The sequence below is a fragment of the Canis lupus genome, chromosome 6 (genome assembly GCF_048164855.1).
Source record: "Canis lupus baileyi chromosome 6, mCanLup2.hap1, whole genome shotgun sequence".
Lineage (NCBI taxonomy): Eukaryota > Metazoa > Chordata > Mammalia > Carnivora > Canidae > Canis > Canis lupus.
Genome location: NC_132843.1, coordinates 5,878,072 through 5,894,510, shown reverse-complemented (window position 1 = coordinate 5,894,510; position 16,439 = coordinate 5,878,072). Strand labels below are relative to the sequence as shown.

Genomic DNA, 16,439 nt, shown 5'->3' with positions numbered 1-16,439 from the left:
CAACAGACCTTTTCCATGAGTTTTCTTTTTCTAATAGTTGTGTGGTTTAGGTCTTCTATTTAAATCTTTAACTCATTATAAGTTTATCTGTATATATAGAGTGAGTGAGATAAGGGTCCAGTTTTATTCTTTTGCATGTGGAAGACAAGTTTCCCTACACCATTTATTGAAGGGATGGTCCTTTCCCTATGTGTTCTTGGCACCTTTGCAAAGATCAGTTGGCCATAAATGTGTGGATTTATTTTTGGGACTGTGCTCCACTCTAATGGTCTGTGTCTTTTTCTGCCAGTACCATACTGTTTTATTATAGCTTTTGAAATCAGTATACTTTGATATCAGGTAGTGTGATACCTCTAACTTTGTTCCTTTTGTTCAAGATTGCTTTGACTATTAGCAGTCTTTTTTGGTTCTTTATAAATTCTAAGATTGTTTTTCCTGTTTCTGTGAAAAGCACCATTGGAATTTTGAATCTTTAGCTCTCTTTGGGTAGTATGGACATTTTAACAGTATTATTTCTTCTGATCCATAAACATGGGATATTTTTCCATTTATTTGTGTCTTCAGTATTTTTCATCAGTGTTTTAGTTTGAGTAGTTCTTTTACTTCTTTGGTTAAATTTACTCTAAGTATTTTATTTTTTGATACTATTGTAAATGGAATTTTCTGAATTTTCAAATAGTTTGCTAGTGTATAAAAACAACTGATTTTTCTATGTTGATTTTTAGATGCTGCAATTTTACTGAATTGGTTTATTCTAACAGGTTTCTTGTTTTTTGTTGTTTTTGGTAGAGTCTTTAGGCTTTTCTATATATAAGATCACGTCTGCAAACAGAAACAATTTTACTTCTTTCCAGTTTGGATACCTTTTATTTCTTTTCCTTGTCTAATTACTCTGGCTAGGACTTTTAGTACTGAATAGTGAATAGAAGTGGCATGATTGTCTTGTTCCTGACCTTAGAGGAAATGCTTTTAACCTTTAATTGTTAAGTATGATGTTACCTATGAACCTTTTTAATAAAAGGCTATTTGATGTATGTTCCTTCTAAACCCACTTTGTTAAGACTTTTTATCATGTAAGGAAAAATTAGAATTTTTCCAAATGCTTTTTTGCATCTATTGAGATGATCATAGGATTTTTATATTTCATTCTGTCAATGCGGTATATCACATTTATTGATTTGCATGTGTTGAACTATCCTTGCACTCCAGAGATAAATTACACTACATCATGTTATATGATCTTTTTAATGTGTTGTTGAATTTGGTTTGCTTGTATGTTGTTGAAGATTTTTACATCTGTGTTCATCAGAAATATTATCCTGTAATTTTCTTGCAGTATCTTTCTCTGGCTTTGGGGTGAGGGTAATGCTGGCCTTGTAGAATGAAGTTTGGCAGCATTTTCTTAGAAGTTTTCTTAGAAGAATTTGAAAAGGATTGGCATTATTATAAATGTTTGGTAGAATTCACTTGTGAAGCTAATTGGTCCTGGTTTTTGCTTGGTTAAGTGATTTTTGATGTACTGATTGAATCTTTGTACTGCTCTGTTCAGATTTTCTGTCTTCATGATTCAGTGTTGGTGTAGGTAGTATGTTTCTAAGAACATATCCATTTCCTCTAGGTTATCCAGTTTGTTGGTATATAAATGCTTATAGTAGTATCTTATAATGCTTTGTATTTCTGTGGTATCAATTATTATGTTTCCTTTTTCATTTATAGTTTTTTTTTTTAAGATTTTATTTATTCATGAGAGACACACAGAGAGAGGCAGGCAGAGGCACACAGGCAGAGGGAGAAGCAGGCTCCATGCAGGGAGCTCGACGTGGGACTTGATCCCGGGTCTCCAGGATCACCCTGGGCCAAAGGTGGCGCTAAACCGCTGAGCCACTGGGGCTGCCTAGATTTTATTTATTTATGAGAGGCACAGAGAGAGAGGCAGAGACATAGGCAGAGGGAGAAGCAGTCTCCATGCAGGGAGCCCGATGTGGGACTCGATCCCGGAACTCTGGGATCACGCCCTGGGCCAAAGGCAAACGCTCAATGCTGAGCCACCCATGGATCCCTCTGTTTATTTTTGCTCTGCTCTGTATCATTTCCTCTCTTCTAATTTTAAGTTTAATTTGTTCTTTTTCTAACACCTTGAAGTGTAGAGATAGGTTGTTTCAGATATTTTTTCTTTCCACTTTATTCATCCCTAGAAATTTGATTTCTTCTTTGACCCGTTGGTTGTTCAGAGTGTTGCAAGACTCTTAATGGTCATCATTTATTAAATTTGAGAAGCTCAACTACAGAGGTGTGAATTCTTTAAAGAAACTTATAAGCTGATTTAGCAGCCTTAGAGGAATCATACAGGTCTTACCTGTATGTGGTGTTTGCTTAAGTGTTCAGCTGGAGAAAGAAACTACCTTCTACTGATTACTTTTTACTAGACACTATTCCAGATGCTTTACTTGACCTCATTTTATCCACATACAGGTTTGAGTATAGGTGTTTTCACTAACTTTAGATTAGTTGTACCTGTTCCATATTAATGAGATTGGACTTTAATAAAGATTTTAAAACATATTCTTTCTGACCACAGAGTTTGGGAAATGTAACCATACAGATTTCATCTTGAAATGTAACCATACAGATTTTATCTGATTGTTGTTACTGATAACACCTGTTTAGATATTTTGATTTTTAATTTTTTATGAGTGCAAGTTGTTGGAATTGTTTTATTATTCACTCATTGATTTGACAAATGGCTCTTGAGTATCTACTGTATTCCAAGCATGGAGCTGAAGATGAATTCCTTTCTTTCTCTCAGCCTTACTATGTTCTGGAATTTCCTAGAGCTTAACCAGAAATGAATGAAGTTTTAGGGGCGCCTGGGTGGCTCAGCAGGTGAGCTGCTGCATGATCGCACAGTCCTGCGATCAAGTCCCACGTGGGGCTCCCTGCAGGGAGCCTGCTTCTCCCTCTGCTTACGTCTCTGCTTCTCTCTCTGTGTGTCTCATGAATAAATAAAATCTTTTTTTTTTTTAAAGAATGAAGTTCTAGGCTCTGACGGCAGAGTCTGCACTCCCAGAAATTCATGGATGTGGGATACCTAAAGCTGGACGAGTTCCAGTCCTTTTCTCACCTTGATTTGTCCAGCAGGGACACATAGCAGACAGGATCAAGTCCCAGATCATATCTATTTCAGTTTTTCAATCTGATATTCCTCGGCATATTAGCTTTACTAGGTGTATTGGGGTAAAGGGAACATCTGTGTTCAGAAACCCCTGGGGAAGGAACACTGCATATTCCCTCTCCAAGGGCTTGCTCGTGCCTGCCAAGTCTAGAACTTGACCAAGTCTTTCAGGTTCAATCACAGGTGCTTATCCTCTGGATACCTGGAGTTGGGAAGAACGTGCTGTAGGGCCTTGCCTCCAACTCCTCGTTTTCATAGCCATACATTTCTGTCTCTGAAAATCTGCTTTGGTTCTTTTCTATAGGTTGGAGGGGCTAGGTAGATCTTGGACAGAGAGGGTTTGTGTCCCCCCCCCCCCCCCCGCCCCCCCTTTGGTGATCCAGTTTTAGAAATGCATAATCTGTGAAAGCAGAATATGTATTGTTCATTTACTATTTATCCCTGGGGATATGGGTTGAGGAGGAGAAAGGTTTTCTTCTGGGAACATCTTTACTAGATCTGCTTTAAGGTGATATTGACATCAGTTGTGTATCTCCTGGGTCCTTTTCCCAGTGGCACTGTCAGGGGCCATCTTGACCCTGAGACACTCCCTTTACTGAGAGGTGGGAAGACGTTCAGGGGGGACTGGGAGTCAAAAACACACACACTTGACCTTTGGCCCATTGTGATGGCCTCATAGAGAGCCTTTGCAAAATGAGGGATTCCTGGTTGGCATTTTATGTCTTGAGAAAAATCTAGACATTCCTCCCAAGTAACTTAGTCTTATCTTTTCTCAGAGAACCTTTTCTTCACATTAAGGAAACAGGAGACAGGCTTTGCTGTACAAGCTTTCTCATAACTTGTGTTATGTATGTATGGGGCTAAAGGATTCAAGGGAACATAGGGGACCCCAGAAAAGTGACATTTCTTAGACTCATACTCTCAAAGGTGTTCATCCAGTAACTGTTATTTCAGGAGAATGAGATCCTGACTGAACAGGAAGAGCTTCTAGCCATGGAGCAGTTTCTGCGCCGTCAGATTGCCTCAGAAAAAGAAGAGATTGAACGCCTCAGAGCTGAGATTGCTGAAATTCAGAGGTAAAGGAAAGCGGAAGGTTTTGAGTTTGCAAGAATGTTTACTGAAATATAAACATAAAATTGTTTCAGCTCTCAGACTTTCATATGCAAGAACTAGGCATCTGAATCAGTCATTTTTAAGTTTCTTCTTTTCTCTCTTTTTAAAAAATCTATTTATTTGAGAGAGTGTGTGCATGCAGTTGCAGGGGAGACAGAATCCGAAGCAGACTCTCTGCTGAGCACAGAGCCCTTGGGCTCCATCCCGTGACCCCAAGCTCATGACCTGAGCTGAAACCAAGAGTCAGAAGCTCACTTGACTGAGCCACCCAGGTGGCCCTGAGTTTCTTCTTAAGTCTTAAGAATGGTGCTGTATTAAGCAAATTCAAGGAAACCTGGTGAATCTAAAGGAAGGGTGGGGAGGGAGCAGCATTCCTTCCTCTGATCACTGGTCCTTTTCTCTTGGCAGCCGTCAGCAGCATGGCCGCAGTGAGACCGAGGAGTACTCCTCCGACAGTGAGAGTGAGAGTGAGGATGAAGAGGAGCTGCAGATCATCCTGGAGGACTTACAGAGGCAGAATGAAGAGCTAGAAGTAAGCACCAGCTTCCAGAAACTCCTAGAGGCCACCTCTTCCCCTTGGAAGTGGTCTTCCTTTCCTTGGGAAACAGTGAGGCAGCTGAGTAGAGAGGAATTTAGGGGACCTTTCCCCAGAGAACAGATTCCTGTGTAGGAGGCCCCCACTAGCCGTTCTCTGTTCCTGAATCATTGTCATCTTGACCTTCTTAAGTGACAGCTGTTCTCTTGTCACCCCTCCAGATAAAGAACAATCACTTGAATCAGGCGGTTCACGAGGAGCGGGAGGCCATCATCGAACTGCGGGTACAGCTCCGCCTGTTGCAGCTGCAGCGAGCCAGGCCCGAGCCGCAGGGACAGGACGATGACGAGCCGCCCAGAGACGGCGCCCTGGAGGTGAAGGCAGCTAAGGAGCAGCCGAAGGCAGGCAAGGAGCAGGCCAAGCCGTCACCAAGCAGAGACAGAAAGGAGACACCCATCTGAGCGGCCCGAGCGTCACGGAACCTCCAGACCCGACGAGACCTGTGCATCTTACTGTAATCCCGAGAGTCAGAGTGCACAACTCTCCGCTGTACATTCTGTAAAGATGTCTTTCCTTCTCAGACTCTTCCTTCTCTCACACGTATGACTTCTCCGCGTCAGGCTCAGGTTACACAGGAGGACAGAGCAGTGCACGCATTGTGGGCTTGTAGGGGACAGATGAGATTTCCAGATAGTGTCAGCTTATTTGAAGATTAATTTTGTTAACTAAAACTATTTTAACCCTTGAGTGGCTTCTTTTTAAACCAAAAATTGTCTTTCTTTGCTTTTTTATTATAGCAGAATCAGGATCTCTTCCTCTCGTTCGGGGTGGGGGTGGGGGAGAGCCAAACAAGGTAAATACTGTTTCCGCCTTGTGGATTGCCCCATAGCCTCACCGTCCGGGATCTCTGCTTACTAGTCACTCCTGCTTGTGCCTTTTACACCTTTCCGGTGCAGATTATATAATGGGGAGCTGCCTCATATTTCCTGACTGGCCACAATGGCTCTTATGGAGGTTACCTTTACCCACCCTGTCACCCTCTCCTCTGACAGTCCTAAACCACAGTCCATGGGCCTGAGTCACGGGATGGCCCAGCCAGTCACAGACAGAACTGCCAGGGGAGCCTGCCTGCCCGCCCCAGGCAGCGTGGCTCGCGTGGCCGCCTCCTCCTGCCGGCTCCTCGCTGCTGGTGATCAGCGCGTGCTTTTCACTGGGTCGGTCGAAGGTAGCTGCCTGACCTAAGACGTCCATGCAGAGGATCTGTTGCTTAACCCAGAAATCTGTCTGACCTGCCATTAAACACAGAAGGACGTAGATTGCTTGCTTGGGCTAGAATGTAAAAGTCTCTTTGCCTGAATAAGCCATATATGCTCTTAAACACAAGTCTTCAGTTCCCTGTATCATCTCCGCGAACCTGCTGATGGACTCCCGATTGACGAGATTGAGCAATAGAAAAACACTTTCCCTTTAAGTGATAGCTGTGATCCCTGACCCCGTCCTCTTGCTTCTACAGCTTGTCTGGTGACTGAGGCATCTGGGAGGTCAGCTCTCAGGCACCTGGGATCGGTCACCCTGTCTGAGTAAACGGCACCCATGAGGTAGGTGAGCTCTCATGGCTGTGAAGACATACCCCACACACTCAAGGTGATGGAAACAAACCCCCACGAGGGCTCTGTCCTCTCCTAGTTACTATTTATTTTCAGCACCTGTTTGATGCGGTTTTTTTATTCTCTACCTATTGCACTGTTGTGACTTGTTGGCCATTGTTTGATTTTTGTACGAGAAAAAGCTTTGTTATAGAAATCAGCATACTATTTTTTTAAATCTGGAGAGAAGATATTATGGTGACTGCAGATATGGTCAGGTGTCAAATATAAACGTATAAAAGCCTTCTTGCTGTCCTGTCGGTCATATTACATTCATTTCATATTTGCTGGCAATATTGAAGGTTTCTTTTTTGTTTGTGTAAACTCTTAATTTCTATCAAGGTGTCATGGATTTTTAAAATTAGTATTTCATTACAGTTGTCTCAGCATTGGTTAACTAATTTTTGCCAGGACCATTATTGATCAAGCAAATAAATTCAACAGCCATTTGAGGAAAAAAACAGCAGTGTCTTTTTTGTACACATTCTCTCTTTGTAGGAGTTAGCGTCCCACGGCTGGCAAGGAGTTGGTGGGCTACCTTCTTGAAGGTCCAAGCATATACTAACCTTTGGTTTAACTCGCTGCCTGCTGCTCACTCGGACCGGATGCCCCTTGCCCATTGCTAGGGTTCGCTGTGCTTCGAGTGGGTGCCGGCTGCTGACCAGGATCGGGGCTGTGGCTGGCTCTGCGAGCGACGTCCTGCCTACAGCGGAAAGTGCCCTTCGAAACCATGCACGGGGCAGTCAGCCCAACTTGGCAATATAGCAGGTCGGTTATTGCAAAGTCCTTTTCCTTTAGGGGCTGGCAGGGGCGTCTGATCATCTAACTAGCATTGGTTATGACGCCACTGCTGGGAGAGCTGAACCTATCATCACGTTGTGTTTGCCCACATGGGGCTTAGCATAAGTGACTCTGTTTGGGCATCTGATTTCTGACAGTAACCCCCCTTTTGATGAGATGCTCCGCCTTGAGAGCTGGGATTAGGATTTAAGGCTAACACTCTGCCACCATTCTGGCATTCTTGCAGCTCTCGCCCAGTCTGTGTGGCATCCACAGAGCACAGTGTTGGGTTCATATTCTTCAAGTTAGCCTTTCACTGTTCCCTTCCTGAGGTTATATTCCTGGGGAGATCATTTGCATGGTGGCCCGTGGTGCAGATGTGGATTTAAAGCTTTGGAGTGCACCAGGAGCTACGGGGATCATAAGCAGGAGAATTCCCAGTATTTGAAGTGTACTTTGGAGCCATGTCCCCAAGACCCAAATCAGTGAACAAAGACCCTGTTTGAAGGAGTCACTGAAGCCGACGGGCTCATTCACAGATCTTAGCTAGCAGAGTCTCACCTTCCATGCGGGCATCAGTTCAAGTCCAGCAAGTGGCACTGGCCACAGCACACCCATCTCCTTGCTCAGCTGACAACCAAGGGCTTCATATGAACAAGAGTGTCTCTGGTGAGAGAGCTAAGGGTTTGCTCATTACTGTTGCTGTGGTGCAGCCATTGCTTTAGCAGCAGATTCTTCAGTGTCCTCAGGAGTGAAGAAGTTCCTGGTCATAGCCTTATTTGCACTTATGCTTAGCCAGGGGAATCTCCTGGAGGAAGTGAATTTGGAATCATGAATGCTTCCTGGAGAGGCTGGTCTGAGTCTGCGGCTTGGGACTGGACAGCTGACACCCATGGAGTCCAGTACAGTCTCAGGATCTGTGGACTGCACAGGTGGTTTTCTTCTGGGGAGTGTCTCGTATCTGTTTCTTCATCCAGAGCCTGGGGAGTGTCTCGTATCTGTTTCTTCATCCAGAGCCTGGGGAGTGTCTCGTATCTGTTTCTTCATCCAGAGCCTGGGTTTGGGGTTGGTAACTGGTGATGGGGAGATGGACTCCAGGGGTGAGGGAGCCTGACGGGACTGAGAGAACACTGAGCTTGTTCAAAAGAAACCGAAGTGTTGGAAATCAGAAGTTTGGCATGGGCAAGACTATAGGATCACCAGCATCCTGGCAATCCACCAGCAGTTGTTTAGATGTCGATTACCCACTTCAAGTATGTGAACAAGGTAGTTTCTGGGCCAGAGGCGAGGCAAAAGGTGAACAAAACAATCCTAAAGACCTTCATGGTGCAAGAATTGGGAAAAGGTCAGAGAGGGAAGGAGTAGAAAGAAACATTCTTGGCCTCACGTCTTCCGAGGAAGCCTTCTACCTCAGTGTTGGCTGCTTCTCTAGGATCCCACTTTTATTTTCAGGTCTCCAGCCGTTTGCACAGGACTAGGCGTCAGGTGGAGCCGTCTTCAGAGTGAAATATGCACCCAGGGTTTAATACCTTGTAGGTCGGCAGCAGTGTCAGTAGTCAGAGTACTGATTAGTAGGGTCCTTTCCATGAATTTCAATCTACAAAAGCTTCAGAGGAAAGCGACTGTAAATGACAAAACTAAAAATGCCCACAGTTAATGATCTGATGAGTTCATTGGGGGAAGGAAATGTTATTTCTGTGGCTTACAATCATTTAGGGTAATAGTCGGACAATGAGAGTTTTGACAAACATCTAGAAACTTCAATTTCTGGAATACTTATGTTAATAACATATCCATACACATATAACCTAAGCATTTGACAATGCTTCCCATGTATTTTAACATGTTAAATTAATGAGAGACATCCTTAGATTTTCTAGGAGCCCTCTGGGAAATCTCAAAAGTTAGCTGGAGGTCTAAAAGACTATTGAGAATTTTATTTATTTATTTTAAAGATTTTACTTATTTATTTCTGAGAATACACAGAGAGGAGAGAGAGAAGCAGAGACACAGGCAGAGGAAGAAGCAGGCGCCATGCAAGGAGCCTGACGTGGGACTCGATCCTGGGTCTCCAGGATCAGGCCCTGGGCCAAAGGCAGTGCTAAACTGCTTTAGCCACCTGGGCTGCCCAGACTATTGAGAATTTTAAGAAAATATCAAAAAGTTTCAACATTTGATTAAGTAGGATCACAGATAATTATGAAGTAATAATTGTCTAGTGAAAGTGACAAGAGGAGATACTCAGGTAAATACACAAATTCTATAGTTGTGAAACAAAAGTTAGCTCTGAATATTGTGAAGACTGGGTTTTATGGAATCAACAAGTCTGACAAAGACCGTGTAAAGCAGAGTAAGTAATTTGGGAGAAAAAAAAAATCTTTGCTGTCCAAAGGTTAAAAAAAACCCACAAAACAACCTTTGCAATTTCTCATTAGGAGAACAATCATCTAAGAAAACTTTGACCTTTTAACAGAAAACTAAATTCTAATTTTGTAGTTTTGTTATTAAAACTCATTTAAAAATAACTTGAAGAAATCTCTTCCAATCTTAGCTTGCTTCACCACACATAAAATTCCTTTCCCAACATTGCTTTCCACAAACTTTCTACAACTTTTTTCTATCCATTCAGATTTTGTCCTGGGTTTTCTCTTTTAATTCTGGAAAATTCAGCCATTTTACTTTCCTTACCTACTTTCCATACACAGATGTTTCCTTTCACCCTTTTTTTCCCCTTTTCTTTGGAGGTGGGGAGAACGGAGGGGGGGTGGGACAGGGAGAGGGAGGGAGGATCTTAAGCAGGCTCCATGCCCAGGGCTAGCTGTCAGGGGCAGGGCTGGATCCTTGACTGAGCAGAAATCGAGTCTGGGATGCCTGGGGGCTCAGTGATTGAGTGTCTGCTTTCCGCTAGGGTTGTGACCCCAGGGTCTTGGGATTGAGTCCCACATCAGGCTCTCTCCAGGGAGCCTGCTTCTCCTCTGTCTCTGCCTCTGGGTCTCTCATAAATAGATAAATAAAATCTTAAAAAAAAAAAAATCAAGGAGTCTGATGCTTAACTAAGTCACTCAGGTGCCCCCCATCTGAGTGACTTATTGCTGAGTAGCTTTCACATTGATTAGAATTTGTAACCTTTAGGATCCTTCATTCCTAGTGAAAGTGAAGAAGTAAGAAATTGTGGACTGTTAAGCTGGCATTCTGTGGATCGGCAAATTTATAAATACATTTTCATGGTTTCTAAATGCATATTCGTCTCAGTAAATTTTCCATCTAGCACAAAATGTGTTTACTGATAAAGTGGAATGTCTTTACCTCCTCTGTAAAAGGAAGCCAAAGTGGTAAACCTTTGTTCAGTAGTTAATGTTTCAGTATTTTTTAAAAAATATTTATTTAGAGAGGGGCATTCAGAGGGAGGAGGGAGAGAATCTCAAGCCAACTCCCCGCTGAGCATGGAGCCCTCCACCTGGGGCTTGATCCCATGACCCTGAGAGGATCATGACCTGAATTGAAACCAAGAGTCGGTTCCTTAAACTGACTGAGCCACTAGGGTGCCCCAATGTTTCTATATTTTCATCTTATTGGAAAGTGATCTAGATACTCCATGAATATCCATTATTTATCTCAGTGTAACTTTAAGGTTTTAAGTTACCAAAAAACTATTTTTAAGTAGACTTCTCAAAAAGCCTAATTATTGTTGAAAAGTTCATTTATAAAGTTTTGTCTTATTTACATCTATTTGATTCACTTGTTAACAATTTAGACCACTTGTGAAAATTTAACAGTATTAAACCCTAACCACCATCTTTTCTTGCTAACAAATACTGTCACAAACTAATGTAGAGTAAGTTGTATGTTCACATTATATTTAATGTTAAAAACTCAGAAGACATGCCTGTTTTAATTAAGCCAACAAACTAGATTTTATTTACTGAAGATTATCCTAGATCACATGAACTTGAAAAACATTTGGTTAGTTTCTGTGTTTGAGCATATACTTGATTGATAGAATATTTGTCTTAAGCCAAATTGGGCTCTTTACAGATGAATTTTGGCAACATCTGCAGCTACAAAAGACAGCGCATGTTTACAGGGTGCACACATTGACACACCTATGCCCATAGACACAGAGCTCTGGTAGCTTTCAAGAGTTTAGCTGTAAGACAGTTAAAATAGTGCAAAACTCACTAGTTTATTTTTTATTTATTTATCCATAAGACACAGACACACACACAGAGAGAGAGAGAGAGAGAGGCAGAGACACAGGCAGGGGGAGAAGCAGGCTCCATGCAGGGAGCCCGATGTGGGACTCGATCCCAGGACTCCAGGATCAGGCCCCGGGCGGAAGGCGGCACTACCGCTGAGCCACCGGGGCTGCCCAAAACTCACTAGTTTATTTTTTATTTATTTATCCATAAGACACAGACACACACAGAGAGAGAGAGAGAGAGGCAGAGACACAGGCAGGGGGAGAAGCAGGCTCCATGCAGGGAGCCCGATGTGGGACTCGATCCCAGGACTCCAGGATCAGGCCCCGGGCAGAAGGCGGCACTACCGCTGAGCCACCGGGGCTGCCCAAAACTCACTAGTTTATTTTTCGCTTTGGCAGAATGGAATACATTAAGGTTACCTGCTCAGATGGCTTAAACTTTTCACCAATATTTTGTGGAGAAGATTTTAAAGATTTTTTTTCTCCCGATAAGAATTGCGCAGAGTAGAACTCTTCCATCATAGGAGGCATGCAGAGAGAACGCAAGTTCCGCTAAGAGGGACTTGCCCAAAGCCTCCTGAGGTGCACAGGGAGGTTTGGGGGTTTGTAGAGATGACGGGGTGAGCGGTGAGATGACAGGAGTGCCTGAGAACCACATTTCTATTCTTATCAAGACTCAACTTGTTAAGCACGGTTGTTTTTATTTATTTTTAAAGTTTACTTGTTTTTAGTAATCTCTTACACCCATTGTGAGGCTTGAACCCATAACCCTGAGGTCAAGAGTTGCTCGCTCTGAGCCAGCCGGACACCCCAAGTACGGTTGTTTTAAATTCCTCAAAAAACTGGGCTGCAGCCTGAATGGCATCAAGAGGTTGACCCAGCCATCCAACTACATTATCGTCAATTTGCTTTTCTTTCTTTTCAATTAGGGAGACTATCTTCAACTAAGATGGGAAATCAAGAGATTTCCTACATTCTAGACTGAGAGCTGTGTGTCTCTGGAATGTTTTAGTAAATCCTTCCACAAAGACTTCAGAATGTGCTTCTTTCCTTTGGACACGTAGGAACTTCGTTGTATGCCTTCTCCCCAAGGCTACAATGAAACTATCAGGCTCTGAATATCAGCTTCTTGGGCCAACTTTTGGCCGTTTAGCTAGTTAAAAAAAAATTTCTTTCAAACAGCTTGTTGGGTTTCAGCTGAGACAAACAGTAAATATTCCTGTCAGTGTTGAGCCACCCTGTGGTCCCAAGAGGTGTCCCCAAAGGAGGCGCGGAAGATAGTGCCATGTGACTACCCAGAGCCACCCCTAAAGACAATCCCTGAGAGCCCGCAACAGGTGCTTGGACCCTGGCCGCAAAGGGAGAGTGCAAGCCACCACTTCTGTCCCGACCATATTTCGGGGTCCCCAGCCTGACAGTTGACAAGCCAAGTTCTGTGGACACAAAATGAGACAACAAAGCAACAGAACTGTCCATGGGAGAGAAGGACCAACAACCAATGGGTAACTGAAAACAAATTTCAAGTTCTAACTCAAAGATCTAATTCTTAACAAATGCTTTTTTTGCCTGCCAGTCTCAAGGTGGAAAGAAATGGACGAGGTCACATCTTAGCTTCCTCTCTAGTCCAGGCACCAGATATGGAAGACTTCTCTCATGGTTTGCTGCTCCTGCCAGTTTTCCAGGATCCCACCTGCAGATTCCAGGGCAGGTGGGTTGTCCCAGCAGGGCTCTTCCTGGTTCCCAGAAACTGTAGAGGGGAAAAAAATAACTTTCTACTTTAAGTGGGGAGGGCTTTGGCTGAGACCCATTCTTTCTCTAGACATCTCATAAATGGATAAGCTTATCTAGATGAAAAGTTGTCCACTGCTGCCACTAACCCAGGGTTACCCTTGGTAAGGAAAACCTGCTTGCTCAGCCTTAAAATAAAATGTTCCTCGGGCTGTCTGGGTGGCTCAGCGGTTGAGCGTCTGCCTTTGGCCCAGGGCATGATCCTGGGGACCCAGGATCGAGTCCCATGTAGGGCTACCTGCATTCTTCCCTCTGCCTTCTCTCTGTGTCTCTCCTGAATGAATAAATACAAACAAATTAAAAAAAACGTTACTCATCTGAGGCCTCACACTGGACCCAGTGCAGCTAAGTTAGACCTAGTCCTACCCTAGAGCCAGTCTGGTTTCCGCCTTGGCCCCAGTCCAGTTTTCTGGTTGGACCCAGATTTAACTGGTTAAACACTCTGGTTTTTAAGTCTGACCCAGTCTTGGAAAATAATGCTCAAATAAAGTCTGAAAGCTCACAATGCAAAAGCTGCGAGGCTGGTTGGATCTGAGGGCTGCCCACCACCTCCGGTGGCAACTGGAAAGCCAGGGGCTCAGTGGGCCTCTGGGCCTGGGGGCTGCAGAAGGTCTCCTTCAGGTCCGGCATCCAGCACTGGAGCGGTTACAGACGGAGGCATGCTACAGAACTCGAGCCTATTTGAGCAAAGATTGACTTGAATCCGGCAACAGCCCATCTAGCGGACGGAGAGGAGTTCCGAGGCGCGGAACAAAGTCAAGGCTCATGGGCAGAAGGGCGCAGGGCAAGGAAGTCACAATCGGCGAAACAGCAGGTTGGCTATGCAAAGCCGCGACCTCGGGGGCCTGGCTGGGTCTGTCCCCTCCCAGGGTCACGGACGTTCGGTTCCGTGTCTGGGGAGCTGAAGCTGGAACTGGAGTCTGGGCTTGGGGCCGTGGGGATGGGCACAAGCGACTCCATTTGCGCGTGTTGTCTCGTTCCTGACGATGGCGACCGCGGCCCGAAGCGGTGGCCCGGCCCGCAGCTGGCTGTGGCCGAGCCTGTGGCCGCACATCCTGGGGCGCAGAGTGAAGGAAGGGGCGCCGGGCCCGCCGGAGGGGCTCAAGCCGCGGGGGGAGAAGCGGGCGCGGCCCCTGTGGCCAGAAGCTTCTGGGCTCACCCGGGGCCCAAAGGACACGGCGTTTGGCGCCACCAGGCCGGCCCGAGGCCCGACGTCCTCAGGGGCGGCGCAGGGCCGGGCCGAGCAGAGCAGAGCTCCACCTCCTCCACCTCTGTGCAGTGCAGCCGTCCTGCCCTCCTCTGCGGCCGACAGGGACGGGGCCGGCGACCCTCGCGGCGGAGCCCTCAGCACCGCACGGAAACGGAGGGGGCCGCGGGCGGCGACGGGGCGAGGCACGGCCGCAAGGGGAGCTCGGGGAGCTCGGGGGGAGCAAGGGGAGCTCGGCCTCCGCGGTCGGGTGCGGGGCCGGGGCTCCGGGGCTCCAGGGCCGCAGCACAGCCGAAAGCCGCGGTTTGCAGCAGACGATTCAGAGATTCAGAGATTCCATGAACCTGATAACTGTGCGGGGGGAGTTATCCGAACGGCAAGGTCCCACGGCTGCCTCTAGGATCCTGGTATTTGAGAATGTCACCTTGAGGGCAGCCCGGGGGGAGGCAGCGGTTTGGCGCCACCTTCAGCCCAGGGCGTGACCCTGGAGACCCGGGATCGAGTCCCCATCGGGCTCCCTGCGTGAAGCCTGCTTCTCCCTCTGCCTGTGTCTCTGCCTGTGTGTCTCTCATGAATAAATAAGTAAAATCTTTTTAAAAAAGAAGTCACCTTGATCCTTGGGAGAAGTGCCAGATCCCACGCCCGACCCCGGACCTGCTGGATCACAGTGTGTACTTTAACATCCGAGTCCAGGTGACCGACATGTACATGAACGTTTGAAGGCAGCATCCTGAATTGCCAGCAATATTTAAAAGCCAGAATGAGAACTAAAACCCCAGAAGAATCTCATAAAGAACGGCCATCCAAACCAAGTCGATGGCAGCCCTATGATGCACGCAGATGCAGCTCGCAGCATGTTCTTACTGGGCAGGAGACCGAGACTTCCTCGTGGACTGCGGGGCCGCGTCCCTGCTGTGACATATCAGAGCTTAAATGGCAGCTGGGCGGCCTCTGGGGAGCTGAGTCTGTCCCGTCCCGTCCGCAGCTGTCCCGCTTGCCCTCCCCTGGGTGACGGCTGAGGCAATGTTCCCGTGCAACTTCCCCTCCTCCAGGATTTCTGCTCCCAATCTTGTGCTTTCTTCGTGCTGGGCTGCCAGCAAGCTCTGGGCCGCGACAGCTCACGGGGACCGGATGGGGACCTGAGCTGAGCACAGCTTCCTCACGGGACATCTACAAACACTACCCAAGTGACGCTTGGAGTCCAATTCCTAACAGCCGTGGGCATTGTGAACCCTAAACACAGTGGGGCATGGTGAAAGATTTATAGGATAAAGTTTCTGACTAAAAACCCAAGTATCAAATCTTGCCACATGTATTTCGGCAAGACTTGACTTAAAATGAGACCTGGTGGAAATAAACCTGAAACAGCCACATAAAACGCTGCATGGAATAAAAGCTGACCACTGAATGAACACCTGCTGTCCCCTTTGCTACTAAAGGGATCAGCCCTGCTCTTGAGTTTAGAGAGGCTGAAGATGGGGAATTCACAAATACAACAGAACTGCCAGGTCTTGCTTACATTTCCAGATTCAACTTCTTTCCCTCTGGTTTGACTCAGAAGATTATTAATTGTAGAGAGGCTGTTTGCTTGGTGTGAGTTGCCAGGAGTTTCTTTTCCTCCCATCACCCATTCCTTCTGTCTCCTGGAATCTTGCATGGAAATATTCCCATTAAAGGAAATCCTCGCGTGTGTCCCGGGGCAGGGATGCAACGCTCTTTCCTCTAGATGGTCAGTTGAAAACCTGCCACCGCCTCCCACAGCTCCCTCCTCCTTGGAGCAGCATCTGTGAAGAAGTGTTGCTTCCTGATGCTCCCCCAAAATATCAGCTTGGCGTTTCAGGCATCTACGGTCCCCCGACTGCAGTGCCAGACTTTCGAGTTGCTTCCTTCAGCACATTCAGCTTCCAGCACGCCAGGAAACAGTCTTGCCCAAGATGAAGTGGGCCCTGGACGGAACAGGTACGAGAAGAATTGGCCACACACCGTGCACCTGACCA

General features: G+C 45.9%; 1 protein-coding gene across 5 annotated transcripts in view; it reads left to right on the top strand.

The window, feature by feature from the left end:
• The window catches only part of RALBP1 (ralA binding protein 1), a 55,449-nt gene extending 48,522 nt beyond the window's left edge, over nt 1-6,927 (top strand). For all 5 annotated transcript variants that reach the window (XM_072828716.1, XM_072828718.1, XM_072828715.1 and 2 more), the window contains exons 8-10: nt 4,127-4,248; nt 4,694-4,817; nt 5,042-6,927. In XM_072828716.1, the coding sequence (XP_072684817.1) occupies nt 4,127-4,248; nt 4,694-4,817; nt 5,042-5,281 (486 nt within the window). In that variant the 3' untranslated portion in view covers nt 5,282-6,927. The remainder of the gene's footprint in view (nt 1-4,126; nt 4,249-4,693; nt 4,818-5,041) is intronic.
• The last annotated feature ends 9,512 nt before the right edge of the window (nt 6,928-16,439 follow it).